General features: G+C 43.4%; 1 protein-coding gene across 5 annotated transcripts in view; it reads right to left on the bottom strand.

The window, feature by feature from the left end:
• Positions 1–9,264: 9,264 nt before the first annotated feature.
• The window catches only part of snx29 (sorting nexin 29), a 114,471-nt gene continuing 104,492 nt past the window's right edge, over positions 9,265–19,243 (bottom strand). For 3 of the 5 annotated variants that reach the window (XM_029685030.2, XM_029685031.2, XM_029685032.2), the window contains 2 exons: positions 14,198–14,337; positions 10,004–11,677 (listed from right to left, as the gene is read on the bottom strand). In XM_029685030.2, the coding sequence (XP_029540890.1) occupies positions 11,548–11,677; positions 14,198–14,337 (270 nt within the window). In that variant the 3' untranslated portion in view covers positions 10,004–11,547. Of the gene's footprint in view, positions 9,702–10,003; positions 11,678–14,197; positions 14,338–19,243 lie in introns of those variants that run through there. The other 2 variants (XR_003865787.2, XR_003865788.2) reach the window with 2 other exon arrangements.

The raw sequence follows: 19,243 nt of genomic DNA, 5'->3' as shown, positions 1-19,243 counted from the left end.
GGTAGCCATTTGACTAGATGATCTTATGGCCTGGGGGTAGAAGCTGACAGGGAATTTTTATTATGATTAAATGTCAGGGATTGTGAGTTTAAATGTATTTGGAAAAGGTGTATGCAAACTTCCGACTTCAACTGTAAATAGTATTTAAACATTATTAAAGTGACCAGTGTTCAATGACTATGTACATAGGGCAGCAGTCCCTAAGGTCAGGGTAGAGTAGCTGGTGGTAGCCAACTAGTGACATTGACTAAAGGGCAGCGTAGGACAAAGGACTAGGCACTGGGAGGAGGTTGTCTAATGGTGGCTGTTTAACAGTCTGATGGCCTGGGGATAGAAGCTGTTTATCAGTCTCTCGGTCTCAGCTTTGTTGCACCTGTACTGTCTTTTTTAATTTATCTGTCTTGTTGTTTATTGCACATTTTCTTTGGTGAAAATACATTAAACCTGAATTAAACCTCATTATTGGGATGGCAGGAACTGAACAAGACCTGCAGAAAATGTTATTATGTACAGACAATTGGTGCAAATGATGGATCAATTTGAGTTTAATGGCAACTAAAAATATTTGGGTGTTTATTTTGATGAACGGCCCATTTCCCCTGGCCAACTCAGTAAATAGAGCTCTTTGGGGAGGTATATGGAAAACAAAAACACTCAAAGATATTGGTTTCGCCACGTATTTCAAACTGTGTCAGACATGCGTGTCTCCTGTTCTGGACTATTCAGCAGGAGTGTGGGGTGCTAAGGGGTATCTTAAAAACCACAACAGAGCAGGATGTAATTTTTTAGGTATCCACAAGTTTGCGCCTATACTGACAATAACTAGGCACACGGGCTGGGAACCGTGTAAGGTGAGATGGAAGCATGTATGGTGAGACTGTTGGATATGCCAATTGCCAGAATAGCAAGCAAAGTTTTTCAATGGGATCTCTCCATATGAGAGCATAGGCAACTGATGGTTTGTGCTAGGCCCGTTAGTTCCAGTGAAGGGAAATCTTAACACGACCAAATACAATGACATTCTAAACTATTCTGTACTTCCAACGTTGTGGCAACAGTTTGGGGAAGGCCCTTTCTTGTTTCAGCATGACAATGCCCCCATACACAAAGCGAGGTCCATACAGAAATGGTTTGTCGAGATCGGTGTGGAAGAACTTGACTGGCCTGCATAGAACCCTGACCTCAAGCCCATCTAACACCTTTGGTATGAATTGGAACACCAACTGCGAGCCAGGTCGAATTGCCCAACATCAGTGCCAGACCTCACGAAAGCTCTTGTGGCTGAATGGAAGCACATTCCTGCAGCAATGTTCCAACATCTAGTGGAAAGCCTTCCCAGAAGAGAGGGACCAACTCCATATTAATACCCATGATTTTGGAATGAGATGTTTGATGAAAAGGTGTCCACATACCTTTGGTTATGTAGTGTATATTATGTACAACCTACCTAAAAGCAAGAGATCGCTATGTGCACAGGTAAGATCAGGGATATGAACTGCGTATTGAAACAGGTCAGAACAGGGATATTGACCTGCGTATTGAAACAGGTCAGATCAGGGATATTTACCTGCATATTGAAACAGGTCAGATCAGGGATATTCACCTGCGTATTGAAACAGGTCAGATCAGGGATATTCACCTGCGTATTGAAACAGGTCAGATCGGGGATATTGACCTGCGTATTGAAACAGGTCAGATCGGGGATATTGACCTGCGTATTGAAACAGGTCAGATCAGGGATATTCACCTGTGTATTGAAACAGGTCAGATCGGGGATATTGACCTGCGTATTGAAACAGGTCAGATCGGGGATATTGACCTGCGTATTGAAACAGGTCAGATCGGGGATATTGACCTGCGTATTGAAACAGGTCAGATCAGGGATATTCATCTGTGTATTGAAACAGGTCAGATCGGGGATATTGACCTGCGTATTGAAACAGGTCAGATCGGGGATATTGACCTGCGTATTGAAACAGGTCAGATCGGGGATATTGACCTGCGTATTGAAACAGGTCAGATCAGGGATCAGAAAGTCACAAGTCATATAATAAGTTGCATGGACTCACTCTGTGTGTAATACTAGTGTTTAACATGATTTTTGAAAAACTACCTAATCTCTGTACCCCACAAATACAATTACAATGCCCTCCACTAACATTGTCACCCTTAGTAAATATGAGCAAAACAGGCTGTTTATGCATATATTTGCTGTTTATCCTCTTGGTCTTTCTTTAAAAATATTCACAAAAATCAAACCTTGAATTGAAGTAAAATGATTGGACGCGTTCTGTCTCCTAGAGATAAACATACTTTGATGCGAAAAGTGCAAATCAATCCCAGAACAACAGCAAAGGACCTTGTGAAGATACTGGAGGAAACCAGTACAAACGTATCTATATCCACAGTAAAACGAGTCCTACATCGACATAACCTGAAAGGCCGCTCAGCCAGGAAGAAGCCATTGCTCAAAAACCGCCTTAAAAAAGTCAGACTACGGTTTACAACTGCACATGGGGACAAAGATCGTACATTTTGGAGAAATGTCCTCTGGTCTGATGAAACAAAAATATTACTGTTTGGCCATAATGACCATCGTTATGTTTGGAGGAAAAAGGGGGAGGCTTGCAAGCCGAAGAACATCATCCCAACCGTGAAGCACAGGGGTGGCAGCATCATGTTGTGGGGATGCTTTGCTGCAGGAGGGACTGGTGCACTTCACAAAATAGATGGCATCAAGAGGAAATAAAATTATGTGGATATATTGAAGCAACATCTCAAGACATCAGTCAGGAATTTAAAGCTTGGTCACAAATGGGTCTTCCAAATGGACAATGACCCAAACATACTTCCAAAGTTGTGGCAAAATGGCTTAAGGACAACAAAGTCAAGGTATCGGAGTGGCCATCACAAAGCCCTGAACTCAATCCTATAGAACATTTGTGGGCAGAACTGAAAAAGCGCATGCAAGCAAGGAGGCCTACAAACCTGACTCAGTTACACCAGCTCTGTCAGGAGGAATGGGCCAAAATTCACCCAACTTATTGTGAGAAGCTTGTGGAAGGCTACCCAAAACATTTGACCCCAGTTAAACAACTTAAAGGCAATGCTATCAAATACCACCCTGCATACCACTGCTGGTTTGCTTCTGAAGCTAAGCAGGGTTGGTCCTGGTCAGTACCTGGATGGGAGACCAGATGCTGCTGGAAGTGTTGTTGGAGGGCCAGTAGGAGGCACTCTACTGTCTAAAAAAAAAAATATCCCAATGCCCCAGGGCAGTGATTGGGGACACTGCCCTGAGGTCAATAAAGATCCAATGGCACTTATCGTAAGAGTAGGGTTTTTAACCCCGGTGTCCTGACTAAATTCCCAATCTGGCCCTCGAACCATCACGGTCACCTAATAATCCCCAGTTTACAATTGGCTCATTCATCCCCCTCATCTCCCCTGTAACTATTCCCCAGGTCGTTGCTGCAAATGAGAACGTGTTCTCAGTCAACTTACCTGGTAAAAATAACGGATAAATAAAAAAAATCAAAATAAATACTAATTGAGGGTATGTAAATTTCTGACCCATTGGGAATGTGATGCTGAAATAAATCATTCTCTCTACTATTATTCTGACATTTCACATTCTTAAAATAAAGTGGTGATCCTAACTGACCTAAACAGGGAATTTTTACAAGGATTAAATGTCAGGAATTGTGAAAAACTGAGTTTAAATGTATTTGGCTGAGGTGTATGTAAACTTCTGACTTGAACTGTATATTTGAGAAAAATATTTGTTTTATGATAAGAATTTATTTTTTCTTTCAATTATTTTGCTTTAATTAAAAGGTTTGATTTTTGTGAATATTTTGAATGAGGATAAACAATAAAGAAAAACATTCCACTGCCAGTTTTACTCATATTTACCAAGGGTTCCAATATTAGTCAAGGCGCTGTATCTGTAAAGTCCCTCAGTCGAGCAGTTATTTTCAAACACAAATTCAACCACAAAGACCAGGGAGGTTTTCCAATGCCTCACAAAGAAGGCACCTATTGGTAGATAAAATAAATAAATAGAAGCAGATATTGAATCGAGCATGAAGTTATTAATTAAGCTTTGGATGGTGTATTAATACACCCAGTCACTACAAAGATACAGGCGTCCTTTCTAACTCAGTTGCCGGAGAGGAAGGAAACCACTCAGGGATTTCACCATGAGGCCAATGGTGACTTTAAAACACATACAAAGTTTAATGGCTGTGATAGGAGAAAACTGAGGATGGATCTACAACAGTGTAGGTACTCCACAATACTAACCTAAATGATCTCTTGGCTACATAGCTGACGCACGCTGGACTGTCCATTAATCACGGTACTCCTTTCTGCTTGTTTGTCTTACCTGTCGGCCCCGTTGCCTAGTCAACGCCATTTTACCTGCTGTTTGTTGTGCTAGCGGATTAGCCTCGCCTACTGTTTTTAGCTAGCTTTCCAAATTCAACACCTGTGATTACTGTATGCCTCGCTGTATGCCTCGCTGTATGTCTCTCTCAGATGTCAATATGCCTTGTATACTGTATCAGGTTAGTTATAATTGTTTTAGTTCACAATGGAGCCCCTAGACCCACTCTGCATACCCCTGTTACCTCCTTTGTCCCACCTCCCACACATGCGGTGACCTCACCCATTACAACCAGCATGTCCAGAGATACAACCTGTCTCATCATCACCCAGTGCCTGGGCTTACCTCCGCTGTACCCGCACCCCACCATACCCCTGTCTGCGCATTATGCCCTGAATATATTCTACCATGCCCAGAAACCTGCTCCTCTTATCCTCTGCCCCCAACGCTCTAGGCGACCAGTTTTGATAGCCTTTAGCCGCACCCTCATACTACTCCTTCTCTGTTCCGCGGGTGATGTGGAGGTAAACCCAGGCCCTGCATGTCCCCAGGCACCCTCATTTGTTGACTTCTGTGATCGAAAAAGCCTTGGTTTTATGCATGTCAACATCAGAAGCCTCCTCCCTAAGTTTGTTTTACTCACTGCTTTAGCACACTCTGCTAACCCTGATGTCCTTGCCGTGTCTGAATCCTGGCTCAGGAAGGCCACCAAAAATTCAGAGATTTCCATACCCAACTATAACATCTTCCGTCAAGATAGAACTACCAAAGGGGGCGGAGTTGCAGTCTACTGCAGAGATAGCCTGCAAAGTAATGTCATACTTTCCAGGTCCATACCCAAACAGTTCCAACTACTAATTTTGAAAATTACCCTCTCCAGAAATAAGTCTCTCACTGTTGCCGCCTGCTACCGGCCACCCTCAGCTCCCAGCTGTGCCCTGGACACCATTTGTGAATTGATCGCCCCCATCTAGCTTCAGAGTTTGTTCTGTTAGGTGACCTAAACTGGGATATGCTTAACACCCCGGCAGTCCTACAATGTAAGCTAGATGCCCTCAATCTCACTCAAATCATCAAGGAACCCACCAGGTACAACCCTAACTCTGTAAACAAGGGCACCCTCATAGACGTCATCCTGACCAACTGGCCCTCCAAATACACCTCCGCTGTCTTCAACCAGGATCTCAGCGATCACTGCCTCATTGCCTGTATCCGCCACGGAGCCGCAGTCAAACGACCACCCCTCATCACTGTCAAACGCTCCCTAAAACACTTCTGTGAGCAGGCCTTTCTAATCGACCTGGCCCGGGTATACTGGAAGGACATTGACCTCATCCCGTCAGTTGAGGATGCCTGGTCATTCTTTAACAGTAACTTCCTCACCATTTTAGATAAGCATGCTCCGTTCAAAAATGCAGAACCAAGAACAGATACAGCCCTTGGTTCACTCCAGACCTGACTGCCCTCGACCAGCACAAAAACATCCTGTGGCGGACTGCAATAGCATCGAATAGCCCCGTGATATGCAACTGTTCAGGAAGTCAGGAACCAATACACGCAGTCAGTCAGGAAAGCTAAGGCCAGCTTCTTCAGGCAGAAGTTTGCATCCTGTAGCTCCAACTCCAAAAAGTTCTGGGACACTGTGAAGTCCATGGAGAACAAGAGCACCTCCTCCCAGCTGCCCACTGCACTGAGGCTAGGTAACACGGTCTCCACCGATAAATCCACGATTATCGAAAGCTTCAATAAGCACTTCTCAACGGCTGGCCATGCCTTCCGCCTGGCTACTCCAACCTCGGCCAACAGCTCCGCCCCCCCCGCAGCTCCTCGCCCAAGCCTCTCCAGGTTCTCCTTTACCCAAATCCAGATAGCAGATGTTCTGAAAGAGCTGCAAAACCTAGACCCGTACTGGGCTTGACAATCTGGACCCTCTATTTCTGAAACTATCTGCCGCCATTGTCGCAACCCCTATTACCAGCCTGTTCAACCTCTCTTTCATATCGTCTGAGATCCCCAAGGATTGGAAAGCTGCCGCAGTCATCCCCCTCTTCAAAGGGGGAGACACCCTGGACCCAAACTGCTATAGACCTATATCCATCCTGCCCTGCCTATCTAAGGTCTTCGAAAGCCAAGTCAACAAACAGGTCACTGACCATCTCGAATCCCACCGTACCTTCTCCGCTGTGCAATCTGGTTTCCGAGCCGGTCACGGTGCACCTCAGCCACGCTCAAGGTACTAAACGATATCATTACCGCCATCGATAAAAGACAGTACTGTGCAGCCGTCTTCATCGACCTTGCCAAGGCTTTCGACTCTGTCAATCACCATATTCTTATCGGCAGACTCAATAGCCTCGGTTTCTCGGATGACTGCCTTGCCTGGTTCACCAATTACTTTGCAGACAGAGTTCAGTGTGTCAAATCGGAGGGCATGCTGTCCGGTCCTCTGGCAGTCTCTATGGGGGTGCCACAGGGTTCAATTCTCGGGCCGACTCTTTTCTCTGTATATATCAATGATGTTGCTCTTGCTGCGGGCGATTCCCTGATCCACCTCTACGCAGACGACACCATTCTATATACTTTCGGCCCGTCATTGGACACTGTGCTATCTAACCTCCAAACGAGCTTCAATGCCATACAGCACTCCTTCCGTGGCCTCCAACTGCTCTTAAACGCGAGTAAAACCAAATGCATGCTTTTCAACCGATCGCTGCCTGCACCCGCATGCCCGACTAGCATCACCACCCTGGATGGTTCCGACCTTGAATATGTGGACATCTATAAGTACCTAGGTGTCTGGCTAGACTGCAAACTCTCCTTCCAGACTCACATCAAACATCTCCAATCGAAAATCAAATCAAGAGTCAGCTTTCTATTCCGCAACAAAGCCTCCTTCACTCACGCCGCCAAGCTTACCCTAGTAAAACTGACTATCCTACCGATCCTCGATTTCGGCGATGTCATCTACAAAATGGCTTCCAACACTCTACTCAGCAAACTGGATGCAGTCTATCATAGTGCCATCCGTTTTGTCACCAAAGCACCTTATACCACCCACCACTGCGACTTGTATGCTCTAGTCGGCTGGCCCTCGCTACATATTCGTCGCCAGACCCACTGGCTCCAGGTCATCTACAAGTCCATGCTAGGTAAAGCTCCGCCTTATCTCAGTTCACTGGTCACGATGGCAACACCCATCCGTAGCACACGCTCCAGCAGGTGTATCTCACTGATCATCCCTAAAGCCAACACCTCATTTGGCCGCCTTTCGTTCCAGTACTCTGCTGCCTGTGACTGGAACGAACTGCAAAAATCGCTGAAGTTGGAGACTTTTATCTCCCTCACCAACTTCAAACATCAGCTATCCGAGCAGCTAACCGATCGCTGCAGCTGTACATAGTCTATTGGTAAATAGCCCACCCATTTTCACCTACCTCATTCCCATACTGTTTTTATACTGTTTTTTAATTTTATTTATTTATTTACTTTTCTGCTCTTTTGCACACCAATATCTCTACCTGTACATGACCATCTGATCATTTATCACCCCAGTGTTAATCTGCAAAATTGTATTATTCGCCTACCTCCTCATGCCTTTTGCACACATTGTATATAGACTGCCCATTTTTTCTACTGTATTATTGACTTGTTAATTGTTTATTCCATGTGTAACTCTGTGTTGTCTGTTCACACTGCTATGCTTTATCTTGGCCAGGTCGCAGTTGCAAATGAGAACTTGTTCTCAACTAGCCTACCTGGTTAAATAAAGGTGAAAAAAATAATAATAAAAAAATAAAAATGACAGAGTGGAAAGGAAGGAAAAATATTCCAAAACATGCATCCTGTTTGCAACAAGGACTAAAGTAATACTGCAAAAAATGTGGCAAAGCAATTTACTTTTTGCCCTGAATACAAAGTGTTATGTTTGGGACAAATCCAATACAACACATTGCTGAGTACCACTCTCCATATTTTCAAGCATAGTGGTAGTGGCTGCAGCATGTTATGGGTACGCTTGCAATCATTAAGGACTGCCAAAGGTGATTCTAACATGTATTGACTCAGGGGGTTGAATACTTATTTAATTAAGATATATTAGTGTTTTATTTTTCATATCATAAAAAAATATATAATTTTTCTTCCACTTTCACCATTCGAGTATTTTGTGTAGATTGTTGACAAAAAATTACAATGAAATCGATTTTAATCCTGCTTTATAACACATCAAAATGTGGAAAAAGTCAAGGGGTGTGAATACTTTCTGAAGGCACTCAACATACTGTATATACGTTGATGTCTTTATCTAGCCTTTATTTAACCAGGCAAGACATTTGACCTAGATAGTTTGTGTGTATGTATTGATGTGTAGGCTACATGAGCCTTTCTGTTTAAAAATGGATGTAGTTCTGTCCTTGAGCTGTTCTTGTCTATTACTGTTCTGTATTATGTCATGTTTCATGTTTTGTGTTGGACCCCAGGAAGAGTTGCTGCTGCTTTTGCAACAGCTAATGGGGATCCTAATCAAATACGCCCCCAAAAATACATTGATCCAATTAATTTACATAATGTTCATGCCCTTAATGAATCATCAAATCAAATCAAATCAAATTTATTTATATAGCCCTTCGTACATCAGCTGATATCTCAAAGTGCTGTACAGAAACCCAGCCTAAAACCCCAAACAGCAAACAATGCAGGTGTAAAAGCACGGTGGCTGGTCTCCCTAGAAAGGCCAAAACCTAGGAAGAAACCTAGAGAGGAACCAGGCTATGTGGGGTGGCCAGTCCTCTTCTGGCTGTGCCGGGTAGAGATTATAACAGAACATGACCAAGATGTTCAAATGTTCATAAATGACCAGCATGGTCGAATAATTTGAAACTGGAGCAGCAGCACAGTCAGGTGGACTGGGGACAGCAAGGAGTCATCATGTCAGGTAGTCCTGGGGCACGGTCCTAGGGCTCAGGTCCTCCGAGAGAGAGAAAGAAAGAGAGAATTAGAGAGAGCATATGTGGGGTGGCCAGTCCTCTTCTGGCTGTGCCGGGTGGAGATTATAACAGAACGTGGCCAAGATGTTCAAATGTTCATAAATGACCAGCATGGTTGAATAATAGTAAGGCAGAACAGTTGAAACTGGAGCAGCAGCATGGCCAGGTGGACTGGGGACAGCAAGGAGTCATCATGTCAGGTAGTCCTGGGACATGGTCCTAGGGCCCAGGCCAGTTGAAACTGGAGCAGCAGCATGGCCAGGTGGACTGGGGACAGCAAGGAGTCATCATGTCAGGTAGTCCTGGGGCATGGTCCTAGGGCTCAAGTCCTCCGAGAGAGAGAAAGAAAGAGAGAAGGAGAGAATTAGAGAACGCACACTTAGATTCACACAGGACACCGAATAGGACAGGAGAAGTACTCCAGATATAACAAACTGACCCTATCACACATAAACTAATGCAGCATAAATACTGGAGGCTGAGACAGGAGGGGTCAGGAGACACTGTGGCCCCATCCGAGGACACCCCCGGACAGGGCCAAACAGTCAAGAACCAATATTGTCACAGATTCGTTCCTGCTTTGGTCTTCCATATGTAGAATACCACAATAACAACACCATTGGTATGCATGTACAGTATGAACCCCTTTATTCATTAGTCTCTCTGTGCCACTGTCTTTTAAGACAGACTGTTAGGCTAAAGGGTAGGACAGAAGGTACAAGAGAAGCCCTCCAAAGACAGGAGCGTTGTCGAGGGCCAGGAGTTTTTCTTTCTCCTGACCATGTGACCTGAAAGGGCAACACTTTGGGCTCTAGTCGTGAAATGACCAGGAAACACTCTAGGCTCTAAGTTACAGCCTACAACTAGGGTCCAGAGTTTCTTCTGGTCAGGTCACATGATCTGGGGAAAAACTATTGGTCCTAGCCATGAGACACAAACAGGAAATGAACCTTAGTAGCGGTCCTGTAGAAGTGGCAACGACAACATCACTTAATAATGTCTGAGTAGAAAGAACAGCTAGATCAATTGAAGTGCTTTGTTATGAATAGAACCAGGGTCCTGTTTCTCCATTTCAAGTTTAACAAACAATATGTAACAGCAGTGCTGTTTGTCTGGGTGAATGAACAAAAAATACATTTGTTGTTTATCATTAATATTTTATATTTGTGCTTCAAAATAAGATTGGTAATCATTTCATCATTTGCTCCTATTATTGATGTGTGCTGATTTACAGTCTTCCCCAGAGCGTTATCATCCGCTTCTTCCTGTTTAAATCTCATTTCAACAGTTCTGATTGGACAGCTGACTGGGGGGCGGTCACAAGAACAACTTCCACCACATGCAATCTCTTATTTTTTCCCCCGAAGTAATCTCTATACTTGAGTAATATGTATGTATTTAGGATTTCTATTTCAAGTTAAAGCAGTGTACAAACTGCATCTGTAAATGACTTTTCATGCACTTGATCAAGCGGCTTCTCTTCAAGTGTTACCCAACTGTAAGACATTCATCTATGATCTATTTACTGTTAAGTCTCCTGCTAAGTCACATTCAGTCCACAAGCATTGGGACGTCTGGATAATCAGTCCAGCAGTAATAATTGTATTAAAAGTCCTTAAATTGTGTGAGGGAATATGCAATTGTGCACATTATCGTATGGTAACAGATTGGCAAAATAAATATAAAAGATGAATGCTCATTGCCTTGGTTAATGTTAAGTAAAAGGATGATGTCAAAATAAAAAAATGGCACCGAAATGCTGACATTGACCAAGAAAACACCTGTTAGTTTTGTTTGAAGAACACTTGTCTCTGTCCCCACACCTCAATGCAAAAAAAGCTAGAAAACACTGTAGGTACCATGACCATGATACAGTTTCACTACAAAACTGAGTAAAATCAGGGAACAGTCCTCACATCTTGTTTTAATGTTTGTCCGAGGCCCAGTTAGTCCATGTGTGGTCTTTGAGTGAATCCTCCGTTCAGGAGAGCAGGCATAGTTAGCCTCTGGGGTTCTCCGAAATAGAGGATAAAAGGCCCTGCTGTTGCCTCTCCCCTCCATAACCTCCACTGTCCGTCTCTCTATCAGGCTCTGAGTTAGTCCAGGAGCAGGAAGTACCCCTCAGTATCAGCAAATCAAAGAAAAGGTAAAAGGTCAGAGTGTAGAGGGTAGAGGTTAGAGGTCGCCGCTCTGGGGCTCTGGGTTGCGGCCCTCCTGGTTGCGGTTGCAACCCAGTCTGGGGAAGCGTGACGAGGCTTTGGACCGGGCTGTCTTACTGCTCCCCTCGCTGGCCACTGGTGTGTCCCTGGGAGGAGACAAAAGGTCAAGAATTCAGCAAAGGAAACCAGAGGTTAGTAATGCCACTTAGGGTTTTTATTTTATTATTGGCACCAACCAGAACTTGAGGCTGGAACTTGAACTGTGTTCCTGTGAATGTGCCATTTTCGGCAGAACGCTGGCTGCTGACACTAAGGGCGACACTTTTGGGGTGAGGTGAGACCGAGTCACCTCCCAAGAAAGGAGTGATGACAAGTGAAGCTTTTGAAGAATCAGGTTCTAATCTCTCTCTTCATCTAAGCCCCCGTCCTAACCAGGTGCCCACTCAGTCATTCATAAAAGAAAGGTCACCATTTTGGATGAGTCATCAATGGCTAAGACAGCTCTACTGTTAATGTAGATATCATCAACTCAGCTCTTTATTCAGCAGAAGAATGGCACCGGAGGGGATGGCTGCCGTTTTACGGGCTTCTAACCAATTGTGCTATTTTGTGTGTTTTTTTCCGCATTGTTTATAACTTATTTTGTTGATGCTACCGTCTCCTAAGACCGAAAAGAGCTTCTGGATATCAGAACAGCAATTACTCACCTCAAACTGGACAAAGATTATTTTTTATTTTTTTATGAGTCAGACTCAAAGGATATAATGTTCCCAGACAAGGCCCAAACCCCCGTCATTCACATGAAGAAAAGAAAGAAATACATGTGGCGGAGATCAGGATGCCTTGTGAGAATTAGTCGGCGAGTGGGTAAACCGCCTCTACCATCCATTCTATTAGCCAACTGTCACACCCTGATCTGTTTCACCTGTCCTTGTGATTGTCTCCACCCCCCTCCAGGTATCGCCCATCTTCCCCATTACCCCGTGTTCTCCGTTTGTCCGTTCCCAGTTCGTCAAGTCAACCAGCGTTTTGTTTCTCAGCTCCTGCTTTTTCCCAGTCTCTCTTTTCTCGCCCTCCTGATTTTGACCCTCGCCTGCCTGACCACTCTGCCTGACCCTGAGCCTGCTTACTGTCGTGGAAATTCAAATTCAGTACTGGTATCCACAGGCGACCGCTACCTCTCAGATCATAGGCAGGTCCAGCTGCTCAATAATAAACATGAATCACCCTGAGATCTCAATTTCTGATCTCCTGTGCACAGTTTACCCAGATCTTCAGGAGTGGTCAACTGGTGAAGTTGCAGATCACCTCCTCGTCGCCAAGAATGTTGTGGAAATTCAGTACTGAGAGACTTGGTCATTTCTTCAAACAATCATCTTTACTTAATATCGATTAATTATTGACATAATGAAGCCGTCAGCCCAGAAGTCTTGACTGTCGGACCGAGTTCTTGAACCATACAGAGAATACTGTGTCTTTATATACCAAAGCTAAAAATGCTTCAACCATGGCTGGCTCCAACCTTCCAATATAGTTTGGGCTCATCCTGTCTTTATCTGCCCCTGGCGTTATCTTAACCCCCAACTCTGGCCTAATTTCCTAGATGCCAGGATGTCTAAGAACCACTGAGGCCTATGTTCTACTCCTCTCTATCCCAGTCACAATCACCCCACATCCTGTCACTGGAATGCCAGCTGTCGGTTTTATCACCAGGTCAATCAATGTAAACGACACCCAGACTAGCTGCAGGAAGCTAGAGTGGACACCATAAAACTCAGCATTAGCAGGACAGACATATCTTACTGTTTGTTAAGTAAATAATTGTTACATATCCAACAAATAAAGTGAATACATCATTTTTCCCTCACACTACCAACCTGTACCTTTGTACCTTTGACCCCCACTGAATGTTTTACCGCTGCTCCTTACCAGTTTCTACCCCCAAGCCATAAGACTGCTGAACAATTCATCAAATTTCCACCCGGACTATTTGTATTGACACCCACCCACCCTTTGTTTTTACACTGCTGCTTGCTGTTTATTATCTATGCATAGTCACTTTACCCCTACCTACATGTACATATTACCTCGACTAACATGTACCACCGAACATTGACTCGGAATCGGTACCCCTGTATATAGCCTCATCATTCTTTATTTTTTTTACTTTAGTTTATTTAGTAAATATTTTCTTAACTCTATTTTCTTAACGGCATTGTTGGTTAAGGGCTTGTAAGTTAGCATTTCACAGTAAGGTCTACAGCCTGTTGTATTCGGCGCATGTGACAAATCAAATTTTATTTGATCATTTTATCTCAGCGTTTTAGAACCTCTGTGTTGTGACTATCAGCTGCTACAGGACAGAATTCTTGTTGGGATCTGTGATTGGTCGTGCTCACCGTGTGGTCACAGCCTCAATTGGTGTGAATGATGCAGGAAATGACTGGATGCTATGACTGAGCTGGCACAAGAAGTCACTTTCAAGGTGTTCACAAAACAATTTGCATTAGCTATCGCACACGCACACAGATGTGTCAGGCAATGTATTATTATGAAGCACTTTGTGAAATGCGTGTTTTCCCCATCTGACATTGCACACTCTGACGCATGTACACACACACACACAGACACACACACACACACACACACAGAGTGGGGTCACTCACTGGCAGAAGGGCAGCAGCTGCAGCAGGGTCTCCTTGGTGGGTTTAGCAGAGAACTCTGGCAGGGTCTGGATCAGCTTGTTCAACACCATCCTCAGGTACGACTGGAGCTGTTTCCTACGCTCCTCTACAAACTTGGCATCCTAAGGAGAAGAGAGGACAGAGGCAAGGGAGACATTAAAACTGTACCATACAGAATGAGAGGGAAAGTACAGGTAGGAGTTATAGATAAGTGTGTAGGGTAAGTGGGTGGAGAATGATGCCAGCTGTCAGATTAGATAAGGTCCCAGCTGCCATGTCTCATTTAATGGTTTGTTTGCATGGAAATGTAACACCTCCCTTTCTCTGTCTCTCTCACTCTCACTCAGTGACACACTGAGCCTCTCTCAGTCCTTGTCTCTAGCCCCTATGCTCTGTGGATGTCAAAATTCGAATCAATCAATTGAAAACTTTGGGTGTACAATGTAACACTTTTGAAGTTTATATATAAGAACCATCAGAAAAATGTTAAATTAACACTTTTCAAAGCGTTGCTCTTTTAACACTGTCATATTGTCCTTTTCCTTACTCCAATGGTGTAGATAGTATTACAGTAGGTGACGACAACTGAGTGTTGTCCAACTGATACTTTTCAACACCAGTGGCATTTACATTTTACAACTCAGTGTGAAAGGTACACTGCTATGGTGTTCAAAGATTTGAGTTTTTGGCTAAAAAACGTACCCATTTGAAACTGCCTATTTCTCAGGCGCAGAAACTAGAATATGCATATAATTGTCGGATTATGATAGAAAACACTCTAAAGTTTCCAAAACTGTCAAAATATTGTCTGTGAGGATAACAGAACTGATATTTCAGGCGAAAACCTGAGGAAAATCAAACCAGGAAGTGCTGTTTTTCCTGAAAGCCCTCTGTTCCATTGGATGTATTGCCTCCATTTAAAGGGATACCAACCAGATTCATTTTCCTATGGCTTCCTCAAGGTGTCAACAGTCTTTAGATATAGTTTCAGGCTTTTATTTAGAAAAATGAGCGAGAAAGATAACATCGCTTCAGTGGATAGCTGGGTGTTCGCTTTGTGCAACAGAGTGGGGCAGCCATTGTCTCTCCCTCTCCTATTGAAAAAGCGACAGTCCCGGTTGATATATTATCGATTATATATTTTAAAAACAACCTGAGGATTGATTATAAAAAACGTTTGACATGTTTCTGTGGACATTACGGATACTATTTGGAATTTTCTCGATGTCGTGACCGCTCGAGCCTGTGGATTTCTGAACATAATGCGCCAAACAAGTGGAGGTATTTTGGATATAAAAATAATCTTTATGGAACAAAAGGAACATTTATTGTGTAACTGGGAGTCTCGTGAGTGCAAACATCTGAAGATTATCAAAGGTAAGCGATTTAATCTATTGCTTTTCTGACTTTCGTGACCAATCTACTTGGCTGCTAGTGTTTGTAATATTTTGTCTACTAAGAGAGATGTTCTTACATAAACGCTTGTTATGCTTTCGCCGAAAAACTGTATTGAAAACTGATAAGCCAGGTGGATTAACAACAAGCTAAACTGTGTTTCGCTATATTGTAATTGTGATTTCATGAAAATTAAATATTTTTAGTAATTTAATTTGAATTTGGCGCGCTGCAATTCAGCGGGTGTTGATGAAAATGATCCCGCTAAAGGGATGGGTGCGCTTTAGAATTTTACTCTAGCAATCATTTATATGTTAGAGATATTGATTAAATAATTCTACCCTGAAACTTAACCATTAGGGATTATAGTTTATGTAGCATGTATAAGGAATAATGAAAGTATTAAACATAAGTTCGACTAGGTTGGACTGGGAGGGAGAGAAATGTGTGTGTATGTGTTGACTCAACCTGGCTAGAACTCTGAGTAATTTATGATAGGAAAGGGAGTACTTTTCAAGGTTTCCCTAATCTCGGAGGAATGGAAGTGTCGGCTGGGTAGTGATACACAGTGGTGAGAACTCTGGAGAAGGATAAAACTCACCTACTGTTTGTGTGTATGTATGTGCGTAGGATACCTACTGTTTGTGTGAAAGTATGTGCGTAAGTGTCTTTGTATAATGGACTTCAGAGTGCTCTCGTGAATAAACATTACAAACTCTGGGTTGCAGACTAAGTAGATTAATTGAAGTTTATGAACATTGATAACAAAATTCTCATAACACAGTCTCCTACTTTTTCTAGCTGTCTGCCTTTCCAGTGAATTGTAGAGTTTCCACCAATGGCTATGTTTGTTAGACAGACACGGTTGTTACATTCATTCACTTAAGTTAATGTGAGTGAGTGCTTAAGTAATTGTGTTATCATTCAAATAAAACACTTTAGGACAAAACATGTTATATATATATATATATATAGTAAATCAAATTCTGTCACATGCGCAGAATACGTAGACCTTACAGTGAAATGCTCACCAACAATGCTTTAAGAAGTCTGAAGAAAAACAAAGTATTTAGTAAAGAATAAATAAGTAAAATATAGAAAATAAAAGAAACAAATAATTAAACAGCAGCAGTAAAATAACAATAGCGAGGCTATGTACAGGGGGTACCAGTACAGAGTCAATGTGCTGGGGCACCAGTTAGTCCAGGTAATTGAGGTAATATGTACATTAAGGTAGAGCTAAAGTGACTATGCATAGATAATAAACAAAAAGTAGCAGCAGCGTAAAAGAGGGGTCGGGGTAGCCCTTTGATTAGCTGTTCAGGTGTCTTATGGCTTGGGGGTAGAAGCTGTTAAGAAGCCTTTTGGACCTAGACTTGGCGCTCCGGTATCGCTTGACGTGCTGTAGCAGAGAGAGCAGTCTATGAGTAGGGTGGTTAGAGTCTCTGACAATTTTTAGGGCCTTCCTCTGAAACCGCCTGGTATAGAGGACTTGGATGGCAGGAAGCTTGGCCCCAGTGATGTATTGGGCCATACGCACCACCCTCTGTAGTGCCTTGCGGTCAGAGGCAGAGCAGTTGCCATCCCAGGCAGTGATGCAACCCGTCAGGATGCTCTCGATGGTGCAGCTGTAGAACCTTTTGAGGATCTGAGGACCCATGCCAAATCTTTTCAGTCTCCTGAGGGGGAATAGGCTTTGTCGTGCTCTCTTCACGGCTGTCTTGGTGGGCTTGGACCATGTAAGTTTGTTGGTGATGTGGACGCCAAGGAACTTGAAGCTCTCAAACTGCTCCACTACAGCCTTGTCGATGAGAATGGGGGATGTTGCCTGTAATCCATGGCTTATGGTTGGGGTATGTACGTACGGTACGTACGGTCACTGTGGGGATGACGTCATCGACGTACTTACTGATGAAGCCAGTGACTGATGTGGTCCTCAATGCCAACGGAAGAATCCTGGAACAGTCTGTACTAGGAAAACAGTCCTGTAGCTTAGCATCTGCTTCATCTGACCACGTTCTTATTGACCGAGTCACTGGTACTTTCTGCTTTAGTTTTTGGTTGTAAGCAGGAATCGGGAGGATACAGTTATGGTCAGATTTTCCAAATGGAGGGTGAGGGAGAGCTTTGTACGCGTCTCTGTGTGTGGAGTAAAGGTGGTCTAGAGTTTTTTTCCCCTCTGGTTGCACATTTATCATGCTGGTAGAAATTAGGTAAAACAGATTTAAGTTTCCCTGCATTAAAGTCCCCAGCCACTAGGAGCGCCGCCTCTGAATGAGCGTTTTCCTGTTTGCTTATGGCCGTATACTGAGTGCGGTCTTAGTGCCAGCATCGGTTTGTGGTGGTAAATAGACAGCTACGAAGAATATAGATGAAATCTCTCTTGGTAAATAGTGTGGTCTACAGCTTATCATGAGATACTCTACCTCAGGCGAGCATAACCTTGTGACTTCCTTAGATTTTGTGCACCAGGGGTTGTTTACCGATATACATAGATAGCCACCACTTGTCTTACCCGAGGCCGCTGTTCTATCCTGCCGAAAAATCTTGAAACCTGCCAGCTGTATGTTATTCATGTTGTCGTTCAGCCCCGACTCGGTGAAACATAAGATATTACAGTTTTTAATGTCATGTTGGGAGGATATACGTGCTCGTAGTGCGTCTCTTTTATTATCCAATGATTGTACGTTGGCTAATAGGACCGATTGCAAAGGCAGATTACCCAATTGTCATCTGATCCTTACAAGGCACCCAGACCTTTGTCGGCAAAATCTTAGTCTCTTTCTCCGGCGAATGACGGGGATCAGGGCCTTGTCGGGCGTCTGAAGTAAATCCTTCCCGTCCAAATCGTTAAAGAAAAGGTATTCCTCCAGTACGGGGTGAGTAATCGTTGTTCTGATATCTAAAAGCTCTTTTCGGTCATAAGACAAGGTGGCAGAAACATTGTATACAAAATCAGTTACAAATAACATGAAAAAACACACAAAATTGTGCGTCGCCCCATGGACCTCCCGGTCGCAGCCGGCTGCGACAGAGCCTGGGCTCGAACCCAGAGTCTCTGGTGGCACAGCTAGCACTGCCATGCAGTGCCTTAGACCACTGAGCCACCCGGGAGGCCCCTATTTTGATTTTAACACTTTTTGGTTACTATATGATTCCATATGTGATATTGTAGTTTGGATGTCTTCACTATTGTTCTACAACTTAGAAAATAGTAAAAATAAAGAAAAACCATTGAATGAGTAGGTGTCCAAACTTTTGACTGGTACTGTATATATATCTATCATAAGGCGTTACTTTGATGGCCTAGTTTCTCCCAAAGACAGTGGTCTGAAACTCCTGAGTTGTATTCACCTGCAGCAGTGCATGCTGGTAAATATGATAATAATGGGCATGGTTTTAAATGTTTTTGAGTGTTTTACTCTACATTGAGTGACATCATCACACTCAACTCTGGTTAGTAAAACAAACACAGGCGACACCCCGATTGAACAGTATATTAAAAGATATGAACAACAGCTGGTCTTCAGTTACACAAAGTAATGCCACATCAACATCAAAACTGCTTACACCTTGGATACGAACACTGACGATTTTGTTGTACAGCTCTACTTATAGCTACCATCCTCGCCT

Source organism: Oncorhynchus nerka, linkage group LG16 (assembly GCF_034236695.1).
Source record: "Oncorhynchus nerka isolate Pitt River linkage group LG16, Oner_Uvic_2.0, whole genome shotgun sequence".
NCBI lineage: Eukaryota > Metazoa > Chordata > Actinopteri > Salmoniformes > Salmonidae > Oncorhynchus > Oncorhynchus nerka.
This window is presented reverse-complemented; position numbering and strand designations above follow the sequence as displayed.